The 19066-nt window shown below is 38.2% G+C and overlaps 1 protein-coding gene across 6 annotated transcripts in view; it reads right to left on the minus strand.

The window, feature by feature from the left end:
- Positions 1-10698: 10698 nt before the first annotated feature.
- Positions 10699-19066, minus strand: part of ZC3H13 (zinc finger CCCH-type containing 13) — a 98362-nt gene continuing 89994 nt past the window's right edge. For all 6 annotated transcript variants that reach the window (XM_061133479.1, XM_061133482.1, XM_061133481.1 and 3 more), the window contains 3 exons: positions 17929-18129; positions 14879-15042; positions 10699-12865 (listed from right to left, as the gene is read on the minus strand). In XM_061133479.1, coding sequence (XP_060989462.1) covers positions 12695-12865; positions 14879-15042; positions 17929-18129 — 536 coding nt within the window. In that variant the 3' untranslated portion in view covers positions 10699-12694. The remainder of the gene's footprint in view (positions 12866-14878; positions 15043-17928; positions 18130-19066) is intronic.

Raw genomic sequence — 19066 nt, forward strand, 5'->3', positions numbered from 1 at the left:
TCTTAGCCACAAAACCACCAGGGAAGGCCCAGAAGAGGGCTTTTCTTTGATGGGACAAGCAACAGGGCTGGAGAGAACAAGAGTGAGCACTGGGGATGAACGGGTGGTGCGACCGGAGCATTGATCAAGGAGTGTTCGTCTCTGCAGTAGGCAAGGTAGGCGATTCTCAGGAGGGTGTGTAAGGAGGGATGGTTCCCTATTCTTCAAGATGAAGGTCAAGATCCAGAGGTTTCTGGGGATGGGAGAGAAAGCCTGAGTGGAGTTTGGTTAGGTTAAATTAGTGGATGTGTAGTGCTAATTGGCCATGGGGACCAACAGTTCAGCTAATCACTTATGAGACAGAGAGTGGGAATTTGGAGGATCTAGGTCTAGCCTTGTCATGGATAAACAAGCGGGTCATCCACGAGTCTATTTAAGTTTGTGGGGAATGGTGGTTCTTTGCAGGAAGCCATTTCTGGGACCCACAGAACAAAACTTGGTTTAACGTCAACTGAATACCAAGAATTATATAAAATGTCTATAATGATAGAAATTTCAGAAAGAAAAAGAGCTGACTCCAGTAGTTAACTTTCACTTCTCTGATCTATTTGAATAAATCATAATGGTAAGTACTAGAAAGGATGTGCTTCTAGAACCAAGTATACCAGCATGAGGATAATACTATCTGAGCTGTGAAACAGTAATGTTACATTTCAGTGTTATCCAGAAAGCCTCTGGCATTGGGGATTTTAATTCAAATAAAAATATAATTTCAGCCTGCTTGTGATTAAGATTAGGTTGAAGTCTTTTTGATTCAATATAATGTTTTTAATTCCCCATTTTCAATGTTTTAAAAACTGTTTCCAACTGAAGAAGTTTTAAACCAGCTTAAGTTATCTACAGCTTAAAGTATGTACGTACTTAGAGTGTTCTTATTTAAACTTATATTTTATGAACTCACTGTTAGTCATTAAAGGCCGTTATTACTTACGCTCAGCAGGTTCATTTCAATTCCCAGTATTTAAGCTCTTCACAGTTAAAATACCAAAAAGGCTTACTCTACATTATGTACCAACAGCAGGAAAAAACATTTTCATAATTGAAGCAACTCTCAACTTGTGCATACAAAACATGTTCAAGATCAAGGAAGTACCTCCTACCCATCCTCTGTATCATCAACAGAGGAATTTTCTCTTCCCACACAAAGAGGAAAGAAATTTCCACACAGATGGTTTTTGGAGTGTGGGTGGGGGAAACGGCAGAAAGGAGTTAATAGCCAGCAATTAATTATCAGCCGCTTCAAAAATAGGCACCCCTACCTTACCTGTGCTGCTAAAGTCTCCTTCCCTGCGCACACCCCCCCCTGGGGGCAGGGCCTTTCATGTTTCCATGAAGAATTGGTTTAGTTCATGTTCTGAACGGGAAGGAAAGCCCAGGCAACATCAGTTACCAGTGTGCACGGGTGTGGGTACAAGCCCTGATGCATGCATGAGGCCACTCCTGCCCACATGGGCCCCATGTGAGAGGCCAATGCCCAGTAAACAGGCCTCTCTCAATTAAACAAACACCTATCCAACAGCAGCTTCCTCTGGTTTAATTATATAAAGTTTTGGATAGAATTTTCCCCGAACCTAATTGAACGGTGACATCACTGGCATGTGCTATTTCTCATCCCTGCCAAGTCTGCTTGTTAAAGATAAGTGCCCCAAGTTTAATTTATGCCGTATCCTGTGGAGTCTGATGGAAAATAAAAGCCAGTATCTATTTAAGAATTGTAATATGAGATTCTTTTCCAAAGGAAAAAAGATCTTCAGGCAAGATGGTAATAGTATCTCATATGTAGCCACTAGAAATGTCATCGACTTATTATGAAATTATCTACTAGCCCTTTTAACTTCAAAATGACTAAAAGAGCTTCTTGGTTGGCTGGCTGACTTTAATAGGAAACCTGTCCACATTTGCCCTTTAGGGAATTCACATTCTCTCTGAACCATCCAATTCAAGGATGAACCTATTTAACATTTTCATTAGCACAATTCAAAGATTAATTAAGCAATCATCTCTTCAAGGCACCTCACCAGTGGTTGTTATCAGGTTTGCTAGTGAACTTCCTGAAGCTTAATTCATGGTGGTGAATGTTCTAGGCAGCTGGTTAACCATAGTAACAGTATTGACAAAGTTTATTGCTGTGTTTAATTGCCCTTGATAGTTTGGAACAGTTGTAATGAATTTATAAATACTTCGCATGAGACAGCAATGCAGATGGAAAGAATTGGCATTTATCCATGGGGGGCCTGAGACAGAGCAAGAATGAAGATCATAATCGAGACAAGATTGCTGCCACCAATGTAAAACCTCTATTCTAGTTTTCATTTAAAATATAATTGTTATTTTAATCATTTTGTCCTCCCCCCCATCACTTACAGATGAAACTGATGTGGAAAAAATAATACAGAGAACTAAAGTCTGGGACCTACAGAGTACAATTTAATGAGGCCTAAGAAATCTCCATGACCTATATTTGCATGTTAATATGGAAAAAAAAAAGCTACACTAAAAGGATGGCAATTTTAAGTGAACTCAGCTAAAATCTGACCGTTTTATAATGGTTCTATCACAAAACTCCTATCCTTACTTAGAGGAATAAATCCAAAGGAAAAAATTGTCCACAAATTGTATGAGAGAGTAGAAAAGTTTTAGCTCCTCCCATGACTGGATTCAGTAAACACTTGTGTTCACTACTGTTAAAGGATAAACTAAAGCATGCTAATAATCTTAAAAGAGTTTCAGAAACAGAATCAGGGACATAGAGAATAGACTAATGGCTGCCGAGGGGCTGGAGGGATGAGTAGGAAATTTGGGACTGGCAGATGCAAACTATTATACATAGGATGGATAAACAACAAGGTCCTTTTATATAGCACAGGGTACTATTGTCAATATCCTGTGATAAATGCTGTGAAAAGAATATAAAAAGAAGGTATATATGTATAACTGAGTCACTTCACGGTACAGCAGTAATTAACAGCATTGTAATTCAGCTGAAGCCGTAGAAGTGTTAGTCAGTCAGCGTTCAGCTCTGTGCGACCCCATGGACTGTAGTCCGCCAGGCTCCTCTGTCCAAGGAATTCTCCAGGCTAGAATACTGCAGTGGGCGGCCATTCCCTTCTCCAGGGAATTCTTCCCGACCCAGAGCTCCAGTGTTCTTGCCTGGAGAATCCCAGGGACAGAGGAGCCTGGTGGGCTGCCGGCTATGGGGTCGCACAGAGTCGGACACGACTGAAGTGACTTAGCAGCAGCAGCAGGGATCTCCTGCATTGCAGGCAGATTCTTTACCATCTGAGCCACCAGGGAAGCCCAGTTTTAAAAAATTCTAAAGAGTTTCAAATGGGCAGCACCAAACCGGAAGTGATTAGGAGCCCCTTCTCCAAGGGAAGCTGTGATGTGACTTTTATAGAGAAGAGTGTGAAGCAAAGCAAGGAAATTATTTGATGGACTATAGCTTAAGCAGCTGCCTTATTTGGGAAACCTTCATTGGCTGTTGGTGATTGGTTATCCTTAAGTTTTTGGTTTTTTTTTTTTTAATGTTTTATAAAATTTTTATTGAAATATTATTGATTTACAATGTGTTAATTTCTGCTGCGTAGCTGTGACAACAGTTATTCGTTTGTGTGTGTCTGTGTTCAGTCACTCAGTCATGTCCGACTGCAACCCCAGACTGCAGCCCACCAGGCTTCTCTGTCCATGAGATTCTCCAGGCAAGAATACTAGAATGGGTTACCACTTCCTCCTCCAGGGGAGCTTCCCGACCCAGGGATCGAACCGAGTTTCCTGCATTGGCAAGCAGATTTTTTACCATCTTGGCCACCTGGGAATCCTTAGTTACACACAGATACATTGCTTTCACATTCTTTTCCATTATGGTTTATCACAGGATATTGACTATGGTTCCCTGTGCTATACAATAGGACCTTGTTTTTCTCCATCCTATGTATCAGTTTGCCTCTGCTAACCCCAAACTTCTAATCCATCCTTCTCCCACAGCCCCTCCCCGCTGGCACCCACAAGTCTTTTCTGTCTGTTGAGTCTGTCTGTTTCGTCGATAAGTTCGTTTGTGTCATATTTTAGATTCCACGTGTAAGTGATAGCATATGGTACATCCTTAGATTTTGATTTCTGAACCTTGAAGCATTTTGGGCTGAGGTTTCAATTGGCTTACATAAGCTGCTAAGGCACTACAGCCTCCCCAGTCTAATGGCCTTCTTGTTAAATTAACACTGTGTTCAAGTAAAAAAAAAAAAAAAAAAAAAAACCACTAGAATGAGATGGGAATGGGGACTAAAAGGTACAGTTAAAAATGGTCTTTGAATACAAGCTGTTCCTAACTTGGAAAACAATCTGGGCATGTATCCCACCAACTAGAATGTAACTACAGGAGTGACATACCAGGGACTTTGATAACGTACAGAAGAGATGTGCTGTGACAGACAAAAAGTGCAGAGAGGAGAGAATATTTGACTGGAGACAGGAAAAGAAAAAAGTCACCAAAGTGGCATTTAACTGTATCTAAAGGATAAACACCAGTTTAATAATAAAGGAGGCACTGGACTGATGAGCAGGCAGGTGTATTCAAGGAGGAAGTGGCAAACATCCAACACTTATTAATAAAGTATTTACATGTCTGGCACTGTGCTGTAGGCGAGAAAAAGTTTCCCTCAACCCTCTTAGGATCCCTAGCTGGGTCTGAAAATTAAACAGATAGATTAACAGGAGAAAAGCATTCAGATTTATTTAATATAAATTTATGCAACACAGGCACTTACATAAGAAAATGACTTGAAGCAGCAGGTATATTTGAGTTTTTCTGCTAGGTTTGAGGAAGAGTGGAAAGTTGTGGAGAAATACAACAGGACAAAGGGACTAGGACCTAAATGTGAGAAACTGGTGAAAACTTTGCAAGACCTGCTTGCATAGATGCTTCTCCATATCTCACCATCTTGGAGATGGGGAGGGCACCTCTGTGACCTGTTTCAAGGGAAAGGGAGTGTGAGAAGGTCAGAGATCTTCCTGCTTCTGCTGTTTTTCTCAAATTCCTTCAGCTTAAAATAGTTCGTACACCAAGGGGGCATCTCTGGGGGTGGCTTGTTCTGAACCCTGTCAGTGTCCTACATCAGACACACAAAGGTGGGTAAGATACAGTATCCACGATGCCCAGTCTCACAGAGGCTGAGCAAGCACACGGAGTCACCGGAGGCCCACTGGGTGTGAAAGAAAAATCGTGATGGGAGGGAGATGCAGCCAGAAGGTGGACTGGGGAGCTTGTGAAGGGCCTTCACAGACCAACTGTGTATTTGGATTTTGTTCTATGGAAAACAGGAAGTGTTCACAGGTTTCTAAGTGGAGGAGTGACAGAGAAAGTCCTGGAAACTTAAAACAGCCTACAACCCAACTGCCTTACTTTATAGACTGAGAAAGTGACACTCAAGAGAGATTAAGTGACTCGCTTATTACTTGACAGTGGCAAGGCCCCAGCTAGAAAAACAAGTCGATCACATCTGTATTTTAGAGTAACTTATTCTGATGGCAGGGTGGAGAATCGATGCGGAAGATGGGGCTAAGGTAGGGTGTCTGAATATTAAGCAGTATGGTCCAAATCAAGAAATGAGACCTAGGATTTAGTATTAATGGATGTTTCTGTGTCATTTAGATGTTTTTGCTTAGTTTCCAAACATAACGGGCTTTAAAATCAGAACCATCATTCATATTCCTTTTCGTATAGTTCTCCTGACGCTTCCTGTGTGTGTGTGCACACATGTGTACTTAGTCACATTTGACTCTTTGCAACCCCATGGACTGTAACCCACCAGGCTTCCCTGTCCATGGGATTTCCCAAGCAAGAAGACTGGAGTGGGTTGCTATTTTCTCCTCTAGGGGATCTTCCTGACCCAGAGATCGAACCCTCATCTCCTGTGTCTCCTGCATTGCAGGCGGATTCTTTACCGCTGGGCTATTAGGGATGCCCTCTGATGCTTATTATCATGCACTAAATAAGGTGGAAGTCCCCACTTCCTGCCTGCAAGTGCTAGGAGGTGTCTTGTATAAACTGTAGGGTGTTTTGCCCTAACTTATTGGTTTTGCAAGAATGACCTGTTGTTGGGCTTGATTAATTAGTAGATTGTTGGGTGATATACTTAATGGTTATTGGATGCAATTTGCAATGCTTAATAAAAATATTATTTTAACAGTAATGCTGTGAACCTATACTTGGACTGTGTCTGTGAGGATGTACAGGATGGATAAGTGAAGTGACCCTCTGTATCCATTTGCTAGGGCTGCCATAACATGACATCACAGACTGGCTGTAAAACAAAAATTTATTTTCTCACAGTTGTAGAGGCTGCAAATCCAAGACCAAGGTGCCGGCAGGGAGATTTCCTCTCTCCTTGGTGTGCAGATGGTTCTCTCTCTTGCTGCCTCCTTCGGGCATACACACTACTCCTGGTGTCTCTTCCTTTTCTTATAAGGGCAACAACTGTCATATTGGATTAGGGTCCCATCCTGTTTCATTATAACTTAATCACCTCTTTAAAGACCACATCTCCAAATATGTTACTTTCTGATGTATTTGTTCAGTGGTATTAGGGGTTGGGATTTCAACATATCAACTTGACAGAGGGATGAAATTCAGTCCATTAACATTACAAAGAACTGGTTAGATGAAAAGGATAGCTACAGGTATCTTGTATTTGAAGAGTAGATTACAATTTACACAGCAATTTTACATGCTTATCTCATTTAATTTGAACAGACCTTTGTTATCTGGTCCAAAGTTTTCTTGGATATAGATGTACCTACAGAAGAATTCTGCTGACAGATTTATCTGGAATGATTAAAGGATACGGCTTGAAGGATCTGCAAAATATATTCCAGTAATCTTCAAATCCCAGCTAGCTCTAGATATAGCTTATATTGAGGTATATATTGAGCTTATATTGAGATATAGCTTATATTTATTTTACATTTTACAAATGTAAAAACTGTGATTTAAATGACATATCTTTTCTCTTCTGATGAGGAACAAATCCAGTGAAATCAGCATTAAACTAAGCCAAGGAACTAGAAAGAAGGCTTGAAGGCTTGACTGGGGCTGGAGGATCTGTTTCCAAGATGGTGCACTCAACTGGCTATTGACACAAAGCCTTGGTTTCTCCACATGGACTTCTCCGCAAAATGGTTTGAAATGTTCTCATGACATGGCAGCTGGCTTCCTCAAAGAAAGTGATCCAAGAGAGCAAATAAGAAACTATAGTGTCTTTTATGACCTAGGCTGAGTCACTCACCTTTACCATTCATGTTTCTCCATTTGTTTTGAGTCAAGTCCAGTCCATGTTCAGGGAGTTCCCATAATTATTTTAAAATCAAAGTATAGTTGACTTAGATAATTAAAGTGATTCAGCTATATATACTTTAAAAAATATTCTTTTCCATTATGGTTTATCATAGGACATGGAATATATAGTTCTCTGTGATATAGTTGGATCTTTTTTTATCCTTTTATATGTAAAGCTTACATCTGCTCACCCCAAACTCCCACTCCATCCTTCCTCCAACCCCTTCACCCTTGGCAACCACAAGTCTATTCTCTATGTCTGTGATTCTATTTGTTTTATTGATAGATTCGTGTCCTATTTTAGATTCCACATATAAGTGGTACCATTCAGTATCTTTCTCTTCATGACTTCACTTAGTATATAATTTCTGGATTCATCCATGTTGCTGCAAATGGCACTCTTTCATTCTTTTTATGACTGAGTAGTATTCCATTGCATACATGGACATCTTTATCCATTCATCTGTCAGTGGACATCTAGCTTGTTTCTGTACCTTGGCTATTGTCAATAGTGCTGCTATGAATATAGGGGCACATGTATCTTTTTGAATTAGTTTTTCCAAGGATGTATGCCTAGGCGTGGGATTGCTGGATCATATTGTAATTCTATTTTTAGTTTTCTGAGAAACTTCCATACTGTTTTCCGTACAGTTGCACCAATTTACATGCCCACCAACAGGTAGGAGAGTTCTCTTTTCTTCACACCCTCTCCAGCATATATTGTTGGTAGACTTTTAAATGTATCTCATTATAGTTGTGATTTGCATTTCTCTATTAATTAGCAATGTTGAACGTCTTTTTACATGCCTCTTGGGTCATCTGTATGTCTTCTTTGGAGAAATGTCTATTCAGAGCTTCTGTCCATTTTTGGGTTGGGTTGTTTGGGGTTTTTTGTTGAGCTATATGAGCTATTTGTTTATTTTAGAAATTAAGCCATTGTTGGTCACATTGTAAATAATTTTTTCCCATTCCATTCTCTTAATTGGAGAAGTAGATAGGTAGGTAGATAGTTTGCTATCTACCCACTATCTACCCAGCTAACAGATATATCTAACGTACATTAATGTCAGGAGGAAAATCTGACCTAGAAGCCATAACTTTTTTCAGAAGCCATAACCTGAAGTTTCCTGTCCTGTGCCCTGAGCTTCTGATGAGCCAACTGACGTATCTTTGGCATGTCTCTGAACCACTCTGTCTCCAAACTTCTAAAATTTCTCTCTTGATTTCTTCTTTGACCAACTGAAGTAGCCTCCAAATACTTGTGAATTTTCCAGTTTTCTTGTAATTGACTTCTAGTCATACTATTGTGCTCAGAAAAAATGACTGATACTGTTTTGTTCTTAAACTTATTAATATGTTTTGTGGCCTAACATATGATCTATCATGGAAATATTCCATGTGTGCTTAAGAAGAATGTTATTTTGAGTGGAATAGTCTGTATTATGTTTCTAAGTCCACTTGGTACAACATGTCCTTTTAAGGCAAATATTGCCTCATTAATTTTTATCTGGATGATCTATCCATGATGAAAATAGAATATTAAAGTCACCTACTACTATTGTCAATTTCTTTGTAGGTTTATTAATATTTGCTTTATTTAGGTGCTCCTATATCAGGTATGTAAATATTATAAAACATTATATCCTCTTGTCAGATTGACCTCTTTATCATTATACAATGACCTTCTTTGCGTCTTACTACAGTTTTTGTCTTAAAAGTCTATTTTGTTTGATGTAAGTATAGCTGCTCCAGCTCTCTTTTGGTTTCCATTTGCATGGAATATCTTCTGCTATTCCTTCGTTTTCAGTCTGTGTGTGTCCATAGACTTGAAGTGAATCTCCTGTAGGCAGAATATAGCTAGGTCTTGGTTTTTAATCCATTCAGCCACTTGATGTCTTTTGAGAATGTAGTCTCATTACATATAATTATTGGTGAGTATGTACTTATTATCATTTTGTTGTTTTCTGGCTACTTTGTAATTCCTTTTTTTCTTCTTGCTTTCTTTGTGATTTGATTTTCTGTAGTGGTATGCTTAGATTTTTCTATCTTTTGTGTATCTTTTATAGGTTTTTGCTTTGTGGTACCATGATGCTTACATAAAACAACTTATTTATTACAGTCTATTTTAAGTTGATGACAGCTTGAGTTCATACTTAATTGTAATTCTACATTGTAATCCCCACCATTTTATTTTAAAATTTATTTATAAATGTTAAAATTTGTACCTTTTTATTAACAAACATTAACAAATCATTATGGCAGAAGTTATTTTTACTAATTTTGTCTTTTAACCTGCACACTAGCCTTATAAGGACTTAACTCATTACTGTTACATTAGCTTTTTCTGAATTTTACTATATATTTATCTTTACCAGAGATTTATACTTTGCTTTTCTTGCTAATAATTAGTATACTTTCATTTCAGCTTAAAGTCCCTTTAACATTTCTTGTAAGGCCGAGACCAGTGGTAATTAATCACAATAGCGTTTCCTGTCTAGGAAAGTCTTAATCTCTCCATTAACTTTGCCAGGCAGAGAATTCTTGGTTGGAAGCTTTTTTCTTTTTAGCACTTTGAATATCTCATAGCACTTCCTTCTGGCATGTAAAGTTCCTGTTGATGAAGTCTGCTGATAGTCGTATAGGGCTTCCTTTATTAAGTATCAAGTGGTTTTTTTCTTGCTGCCGATAAAGATACTCTCTTGGTCTTTAACCTGAACCTTAATTACAAGGTGTCTCAGCATGGGTCTCTTTATGTTGTTGTTTAGGGGCCTTGTCTCTCCAGGGCAGGTCTTAGAAGTTGCGATGCAAGATGTGGAGTTCAAACTCTTTACTCCTCAGGGGGAATGCAGGGGTGCAACTTCCCTCCTGAGCGTGGGTCTCCACACTGAGAGTGGAGTTGACGGTGAGATTTTGTCTCAGCCTTTCCTACCAGCTTAGAAGTGGGTTTTCCCTTGTAGGATGCTCTCGGCTAATTTTGTTTTGTTTTTCTTTTTTCAGAGGAAACTGTTCCTATCTTGAGCTGGAACCCATATCCTTTTAAAATAAGGAACTGAAAGCATCACTGACACTATAGATACTGTTTTGAATAACAGGGGATGTTCTGCTGATGCCACAAATTCTCAGACTAATAGAGATAAGTCACAAGTGGTCATGGGGAAGGATGGGAAAGATAACCTGCAGTTACTGATCAGAATAGAGAGAAGTGACAGGTCAGATTTTAACATATTAAGGTACTACTTGAGTATGGTGAGAATTTTTTATGAAAAAGTTAGTACAAGACTACAAAATAGGACATCTGCCCCTCCCAAAAGAAACCAACAGAATGTAAGTTATCTGTTAACTCTCATTTTATTTACTGTGGACTGCAGACATAGTCTTGCCTCTTCTCTAGCTGGACAACTTCTTATTGCAAGCAGCTAGAGTCCAGATGTGGCAAGTGGACAAACTTCATCAGCTACGAGACAGAAGACTTTACTAACAAATAGTTTATAGATCAAAAGATGTTTCCACGAATACTGGTCCAAGAAATTTTATGGAAAAATCCAACAAAAGTTCGCTTTAGAAAAACTTTATGAGTATATGACTAGCAATACACAGAATGTTTAAATTTAAAAATATTATGAGACATAACACTACATTCCCACTGGGAGCATAAAGCTCTGAGTACTGTGACTAAGCAAAAAAAGAGTTTTAAATTTTTCTTTTACAACATAACAAGATATTCAAACTAAAAAGGCAACAGATTTGACTAAATGGCAAATCTACCTATATAGTTTTCATTCTGTAAAGAAATAACTTGTGAAATACTCCTAAAAGCCACTGGACAGAACAGGATAACCATAACTTTTGTTATACTCCACATTTCTTTGAACTCAGAGAATCTAGGACTTTAAATCTTTATGCTACAGAGAACACTATTATCCACTAAAACAGAAGGTAATTTTCTAAAGGGTATTCATTCTCCAGGTCATTAAAGAATTTTACATTTTTCCCTTATTCAAAAGATTTACCAATTGGTAAGAAGAAACAGACACCTGAAGAATCTTTTTGCTTACCTTTTTGGTTTTTGCTTTGCAGGTCATTTGGAAATATGACTACTTCCTTTGCTGGGTAAGTATTTTATAAAAATTAAGTGCACAATGACTACAATGAATGTTCCTGAATATAAACTTTCAACCTGTTACAGTATATTACCCATAGAGAAAAGGTACAAAACTACTGAGACAGGTAATGTAGAATTACAGTTTTAACAAAAACCTGTGAAAGGCAATTGGCAAATTACAATTTTGATTGGTTTCCTTCATTATTTTTGTTGTCTGCCCACAAATTCTGCAGTTTGGAGTCCATTTCAAATACTTCTAAGAGTCCACTTCATGAGTTAAATATGTACATACAAAATAAAACAGATATACTGTAACTTATAAAAATTAAATTGTTTTATATATTATAGGTTAGAGGCGGGTTAATATAATCAAAGGTTACAGTTCTGAAAAGTATGGTTTGTTTCAAGTATTACTGAGCTATACTTAAAGTACATCCTCAACTCTTATCACATTATTTACAGCTGTCCAATAACTCGAGCAGTAAAATATCTGAAGTACAAAACATGTAATGTTGATAACATTTTTGAACAACAGGAATAAGATTAATGAACAAAGTAAATCTAGAACAAGGAAAGGGAAGGTACATTTATTAAAAATAAAAATAGTTGACAATCTCTGATAACAAAACGATTGAGAATCGAAATATATCCAATATACATTGTAACAATGCACATATATTTTAAAAAACTGAAGAGGCATTAAGTAGTTTTGCTTAGAATTAGAGAAAACAGGATTGTGGCTTGCTCCTGCGGGAGGCCGGCGTACACACAGCAGCACCCCTCTGTGTCCTGTGCATCACAGTGGTGCATGGCGTGTGTGCATTCAGTGAACACAGTTTCTGGAGAAAAATCACAGTTTCTGTCAGGATGATCCAGTACATAAGTCAGTCAGTGGCTCTGGCTCCATTTCATAAAAAATCTGTGTAGGCTAGAAGCGTAAGGACGACTATTTTCAAAAGCTTCAGTTTTACCAAAAGGTACAGAATAAACAACTCAATCTAGATGCTTTCACATTATTTTGGACGGTGTGAAAATTTATGTAAAATCTTAAGCTCGCCAAACTAGTGTCTTTAAACTTTATCAAAAGTTCATCACTAGTTTAGCATGGCTGTTAAGTCTTTTCTGTCTTCGTCACTAATAATGCTTGTCAAACCACAGAACTCTGAAAAAGAATACGCATTGCTGAAGGGAAATAGTACCAAAAATGTACCTGGACTTCAGTCTTAAGACACACACAGTTCCTGTTGGATACTGGACTGTGAAAGTTTATTATCTTCAGTCTTTTCAGGTCCTGGGGCTTGGCACATGGTCTTTCGCTTAAATAATCGAAGACTCAGTCGTAACAGTTCATTGTCTACCATTGGAGCATTTGTATAAGCTTGTTTTACGGTGCCCTATTTGGAGAAAACATTTAAAAAGATGTAGATTAGGTCACAGTAGGAAAGACAGGTTTAACTGCTAACAAAAATCGGTTATAAGGAAAATCAGATAGGCATTAAATTAGCTGTGCATACATGCTACGTTGCTTTAGTCATGTCAGACTCTTTGTGACCCCATGGACTGTAGCCTGCCAGGCACCTCTGTCCATGGGATTCTCCAGGCAAGCATACTGGAGTGGGCTGCCATGCCCTCCTCCAGGGTCGGGTTTGATTCCCAACCCAGGGATCAAACATCTCCTGCATTGGCAGGCAAGTTCTTTACCAATAGTGCCACGTGGGCTGTATTGGATATTTAAAAGCAAAATTAAGAAATGCTGTTTTCCGACTCAAGGAAAAGAAAGCAATCTTTACAGGGTGCCTAGTCTAACTTCTCGCTTAAAGTAGGAATCTTCTTGACAATCCCTGACAGGTAATCAAGTAGTTTTCACTTCATCATTTCCAATGACAAAACAAAAAACACATGGCACATTATACTGTTAAGCAGTATGATTTCTTACACATGTTGAAATAAAATCTTACATGAAGTTACACACTAATTCAATCTTACTTTCACAGGGCACCGAACATTCCATACTCCTTACTGGTCTACTAATGTGCCATAAGATGCAGGCTCTAGAACTGAACAAATTCTCCAGAAGACAGCTGATCCGTGCAATCTACTGAGAAACTATCACCTCCTTTGTTCTAAGAGGTAGACCTCTACTATTGGAACCTAAAGCTATCTTAGAAGTTTTGAAAATTACTGTCGTAAAATTCTGTTAAACATCCGCCAACTATGCATAACGGAGAAGGCAGTGGCACCCCACTCCAGTACTCCTGCCTGGAAAATCCCATGGACAGAGGAGCCTGGTGGGCTGCAGTCCATGGGGTCACACAGAGTCGTACACGACTGAAGTGACTTAGCAGCAGCAACCATGCATAATGAAATAAGGTAAGATTTGCTATTTCCAGCACTCTTGCTATTTCTCTTCTAGAATCCTTAAAGGAACAATGATGCCTTGGTCACATTTGCATTACAAAAAAAGTTTTTTTTTTTAAGTTGTGATACACTAAAACTGGCTTTTTATGTATACAGTTTGAGTTTTAAACTCATGTTTATAGATAAGAAACCATGACCACAATCAGGAGAGAGAAATTTCATCATCCAAAAAAAAAAAAAAAAAAAAAAACACCTTCCTTTGTTTTCCCTCTGTACTCCACCATATTCCCAACTCTAACCCCTTATAACCAATGATATAACAGCCAAACCATAACAGAACTTTGATAATGTCATGTTCATGGTCTGCCCTCAACTGGAAGGATTTACAAGGTTCTGAATGATGGTTCTCAGTGAGAAATTTGCAGGGGTGTTTTTGGGTATCATAATTTTTGAAGGGTACTATGGCACATTAGAGAAGGGAGCAGGAGTCTGATGACACTGCAAACCATACAGCCTCTCAACTGGGGATCCTTACCTGAACCAAACAGAAAATAGTTGGGTTTCAAATCCCTTTATTCTTCTCAAGTAAATGCTTACATGTAATCACCTATATTTATTTTCTCTCTTCAACTTGGTATATTTTCATAAACACTATATATATAAACATGCTCTATATAGTAATAAAATCTCCTTACCACTCTGTATCTGGGAAATGTTTTTCCTTGATCTTCAATTTAAGTAAATTTCTAGTATATTTTATTACCTAAAGAAACTTTGCAAATCAGAAATATTTCATAGGAATAGAGTATTTTAAATTTTCTTTAAGCCTCAGTAACAATTTGCTATTCAAAAGAAATGTTCTTCAATAGTATTAAAGTAAAATAAAAGGTATTATAAATTCTAATAAAATTCTTTCTCTTAGATGTGTACATGACTGGGAAACGAACTCATAAAAACAGATTATGAGACCTGAACCTCACTGCAAAGCAATCAAATGAAAAATACGTACATATGACTCAACACTTTCTGATTTTTCTAAGTAACAGTACCTTCTCGTTTTTAACAAGCTGCTTTCGGATTGCAGAATCCCGTCTGAAGCATAATGCTTTACAACACGGTCCAAGATTACTAAGCAGATTTGCTCTTTCCTCTTTTCGTAGTAATGCAGCCATGTTGAGAGCCCCAAGTTCATGTTCAAAGAGACTGTCTACATCTTTCAAAAACAAAAAACACACACACATTAAGGTTTCTGAAAACAGAAATGTTAACAACTGCTTGGATGAATATTGCACAAAATCTATATATCATCAAAGTCACCAACACTGACTTCCCTGGGGGCTCAGACAGTAAAGCGTCTGCCTACAATGTGGGAGACCCGGGTTCACTCCCTGGGTCAGGAAGATCTCCTGGAGAAGGAAATGGCAACCCACTCCAGTACTCTTGCCTGGAGAATCCCATGGACGGAGGAGCCTGGTGGGCTACAGTCCACGGAGTCGCAGAGAGTCGGACACGACTGAGCGACTCATCAATGCTGGTGAAGATTATTTTGTATATTAAACACAACATGTACTCTGTGAGAGAACGCCAACACACAGTTTTGCTGCTGCTGCTGTCATGTCCAACTCTGTGCGACCGAGCCCATGGATTGCAGCCCTCCAGGCTCCTCTGTCCATGGGGATTCTCCAGGTAAGAGTACTGGAGTGGCTTGCCATGCCTTCTTCCAGGGGATCTTCCTGACCCAGGGATCAAACCTGAGTCTCCTGAATTGCAGGCAGATTCTTTACCACTGAGCCACCAGGGAAGCCCAGTCTTGCCACTAGTCTCAAACAAAAATAAATATTCTGATAGTCACTTTTTTTAAGATATAAGAAAAGTAAAATGGGGAGAGAGAATTTAGACATGGGTTACTATGAGAAGAAAAGTTCAAGTTAATTAGTAAAGTCAAATTCAATATATTGCTTACTGTCAACTACTCAAAGTTCTAGGTTCAGGACTTTACTACATTTGAGTCTTGCCATAATAATGTCACTACTGTGTGGTCCCCCCAAAACTCTGTTGGGAAAGTGATTAGGTGTTAGATGATCTACAAATTTTATCCAATATTTGGTCACTGTAAAAACCTGGGACAATGTATCAAATTAAAATCACTTTAAGTTACAGCCTGCAAGGTGAGGAGAAAATCTGTTAAAAATAGACAAAAAGGAAAGAAAAATTTAGAAAACAGGACCAGTCAATAATTGAAAAGAGTAATAGTTATTTCACAAGTATGTGTCAGGTACTATTCAAGGCAATGGCAAAATTAGTAGTACAGATCATCAGACACTGGATATAGCAGTAAATAAAGTCCTATTCCTTAAGAGAACTTCTATTCAGTATCATATATTAGTTCTCTAATAAAGCTATCTCACCACCAAAAAACAGGACTACTTGGTAAAGTGTCAGTCATTCAGTCGTGTCCGACTCTTTGAGACCCCATGGACTGTAGCCCACCAGGCTCCTCTGCCCATGCGATTTTCCAGGCAAGAGCACTGGAGTGGGTTGCCATTTCCTCCTCCAGGGGATCTTCCTGACCCAGGGATCGAACCTGGGTCTCCCACATTGCAGGCAGATACTTTACTGTCTGAGCCACCAGGGAAGCCTGGACTACTTGCTAAGGAAAAATCAAATCCCTCTTCACAGTATATATTTTCATTGTTTAAGTGATCATTAGGGACAAACTATAGTCTGATTTTGCTAAGTATGCAACAGATTTTAACCTGAAATGCCATTAACAAAAGTCACAGAAGCAAATAGCTGCAGATAAGACGTTAGGGGTTTCATTACATCATTTTATGTCCACAGGAGTTACATGCTTAAGATCACAGAGCCAATCAAACAAGGGAGAAAGAATGGGAGAAGAACTTAAGACACTGGTCACTTGTCGGATGAATACACACACAGTATGTATATTGGGCCATATTAAAATCAAGAGAGTTACTGCTTATGCTAACAGCTGAAGAGAGAACATGTATTCATGAAACAAACTTTTTTCAATTTTATATTAGTAAAAAGTTCAATACTTTTACCTCAAACTTTTTTCACCTCATGAACATGATATAATAAAGTATTAATGAGCTGCCAAAACACAGGGGATATTCCCAACCCAGGGACTGAACCTAGGTTTCCTGCACCTAGGGATTCTTTACCATCTGAACCACCAGGGAAGCCCAAGAATACTGGAGTGGGTAGCCTATCCCTTCTCCAGGGGAACTTCCCAGCCCAGGAATCAAATTGGGGTCTCCTGCATTGCAGGTGGATTCTTTACCAGCTGAACTACCAGGGAAGCCCAGTAAGCTGCCAAAACACAGTGAAGTAGGTTTCAAATAACAGGAGAAAAAAAAAAAATCTACAAACTAAAAATGTTTTGGAATAATAAAAAGCTGTAGCTGTTTTCACTGTCTAAAATCAATGTGATAAAATATTTTCAAACTAAATAGCAGTAGTAATATTTACTAGGCATCACTGCATGTCAGAAACTATTCTAAGTGTTTTACTTGTGATAACTCATTTCCTCCTCCTAACAATCAGGTGGCTTGGTGGTATAATAACTCCCAGTTTGCAGATGGTGACAGTAACATATAGATTAACCATAGCTAGTAAGTGGTGTACCTACTGGAATCCAGGCCATCTGGTTCACAGACTGAGTTCTTAAGCACTTTGTAAAAGGCTCAACCTAAACATTTGCATTTGAGCAAAATTCTCCATTTCCCAGGGGAAAGCACTGCCAAGATTATCAATCTGCTTAGATATGAAAAATATCTAAGTTCACTTTCCTAAGATCTACTTCCTTTAGCCCTGGGCAAACCACCGAGCACTATCACACTTACCTGTTAAAAAAGTAATTTTGATGCAGAAAGATCATTGCGTTATATTTACAACTCATCTGTAGGTTTAAATTTTCTTAAAACAAACTTTGACCATGAGGATTAAATAATGAAAATAAATGATTCTTTAAAAAAAAATTCTTATAACTGCTACATAAGAACAGAACAGAATCCTTTTCAAAGGCATCTTCATATTTATATTAGATATTACACACTTAAAATTGGGATGGAATTACCTTTGGGCTTTTCTAAAAGTCTCTGACATGTTTCTTTGACTTTCGTAAAGAGCTCAGGACCAGCCAACTTTTTAGAAATGCCAACTCGCAGCATAACAGCTCCAGGTGTGAATTTTAAGAGCGCGGCCCCAGGCTCCCGTGGTTCTTTTGGATGCTTTGGCATAAGACCAGACCAATCCACGTCTATCACATCTAGCGGATCTACAAAAAGTTATAGAATTTTCTTACACCAAGAAATACCATTCCTGTTATCCAGCAAGAAATACAGATTGAAAGACACAGGAAAGCAAACAATAAGTAATTTAAATTAAAAAAGGCATATTCTTAAAAGATTTTCTATAAAAACTAGTATTTAGAATCTAAGAAATTTTACAAATAAACTTCCTCACCAAAGGAAAATAGTAAAGAGGTCTTAGGCAAGTGCTCCCACCCATCCGCATTTCTTTTATATGTGGAATCTAAAAGAATCAAACAAACAAAAAGAAATCCAAACTCATAGATAAAGAGATTGGTGGTTTTCAGAGGGGGAGGGATCTGAAGGTTAGACAAAATGGTTGAAGGGTATCAAGAGGTACAAACTTGCAAGGATAAATAAATCATGGCACTGCAATGTACAGTGTGGTGACTCTAGTCAACAACACTGTATTCCAACATTAAAAGTTGCTAGAAAGTATGAAAAGTTCTCATCACAAGGAAAAAAACTGTGTAACTTTGCATGGCGGTAGATGACACCATGTCAAGGTAACTAGATAATGTGGTGATCATGTTGCAACGTATATACAAATGTCTAATCACTGTGTTGTGCACCTGAAATTAATTTATGTCATTATACTTCAATAAGGAAAAATCCAAAACAAACAAAAAGCAAGCAAACAAGCCCCTGAGCAAACCCATTCCTACAAATAATGCCTTTAAATTGCTTCAGAGAGTCTCAATGAAAGAATTCCACTATTTCACTAAGACTAGGTCTGACACTTTGAAACTTGGTACCAGAATCGTCCAAGGGTTCATTAAATCTAGGAATGTATTTAATTTCCATGTGTACATGCACAAACAGACAAACACACAGACACTACTTTTTAAAAAAATAATTCATTATGAAATAACTTTAAGAATCAGGCAGTGGCTAGAATTAAAA

Source organism: Dama dama, chromosome 30 (genome assembly GCF_033118175.1).
Source record: "Dama dama isolate Ldn47 chromosome 30, ASM3311817v1, whole genome shotgun sequence".
Taxonomy (NCBI): Eukaryota; Metazoa; Chordata; class Mammalia; order Artiodactyla; family Cervidae; genus Dama; species Dama dama.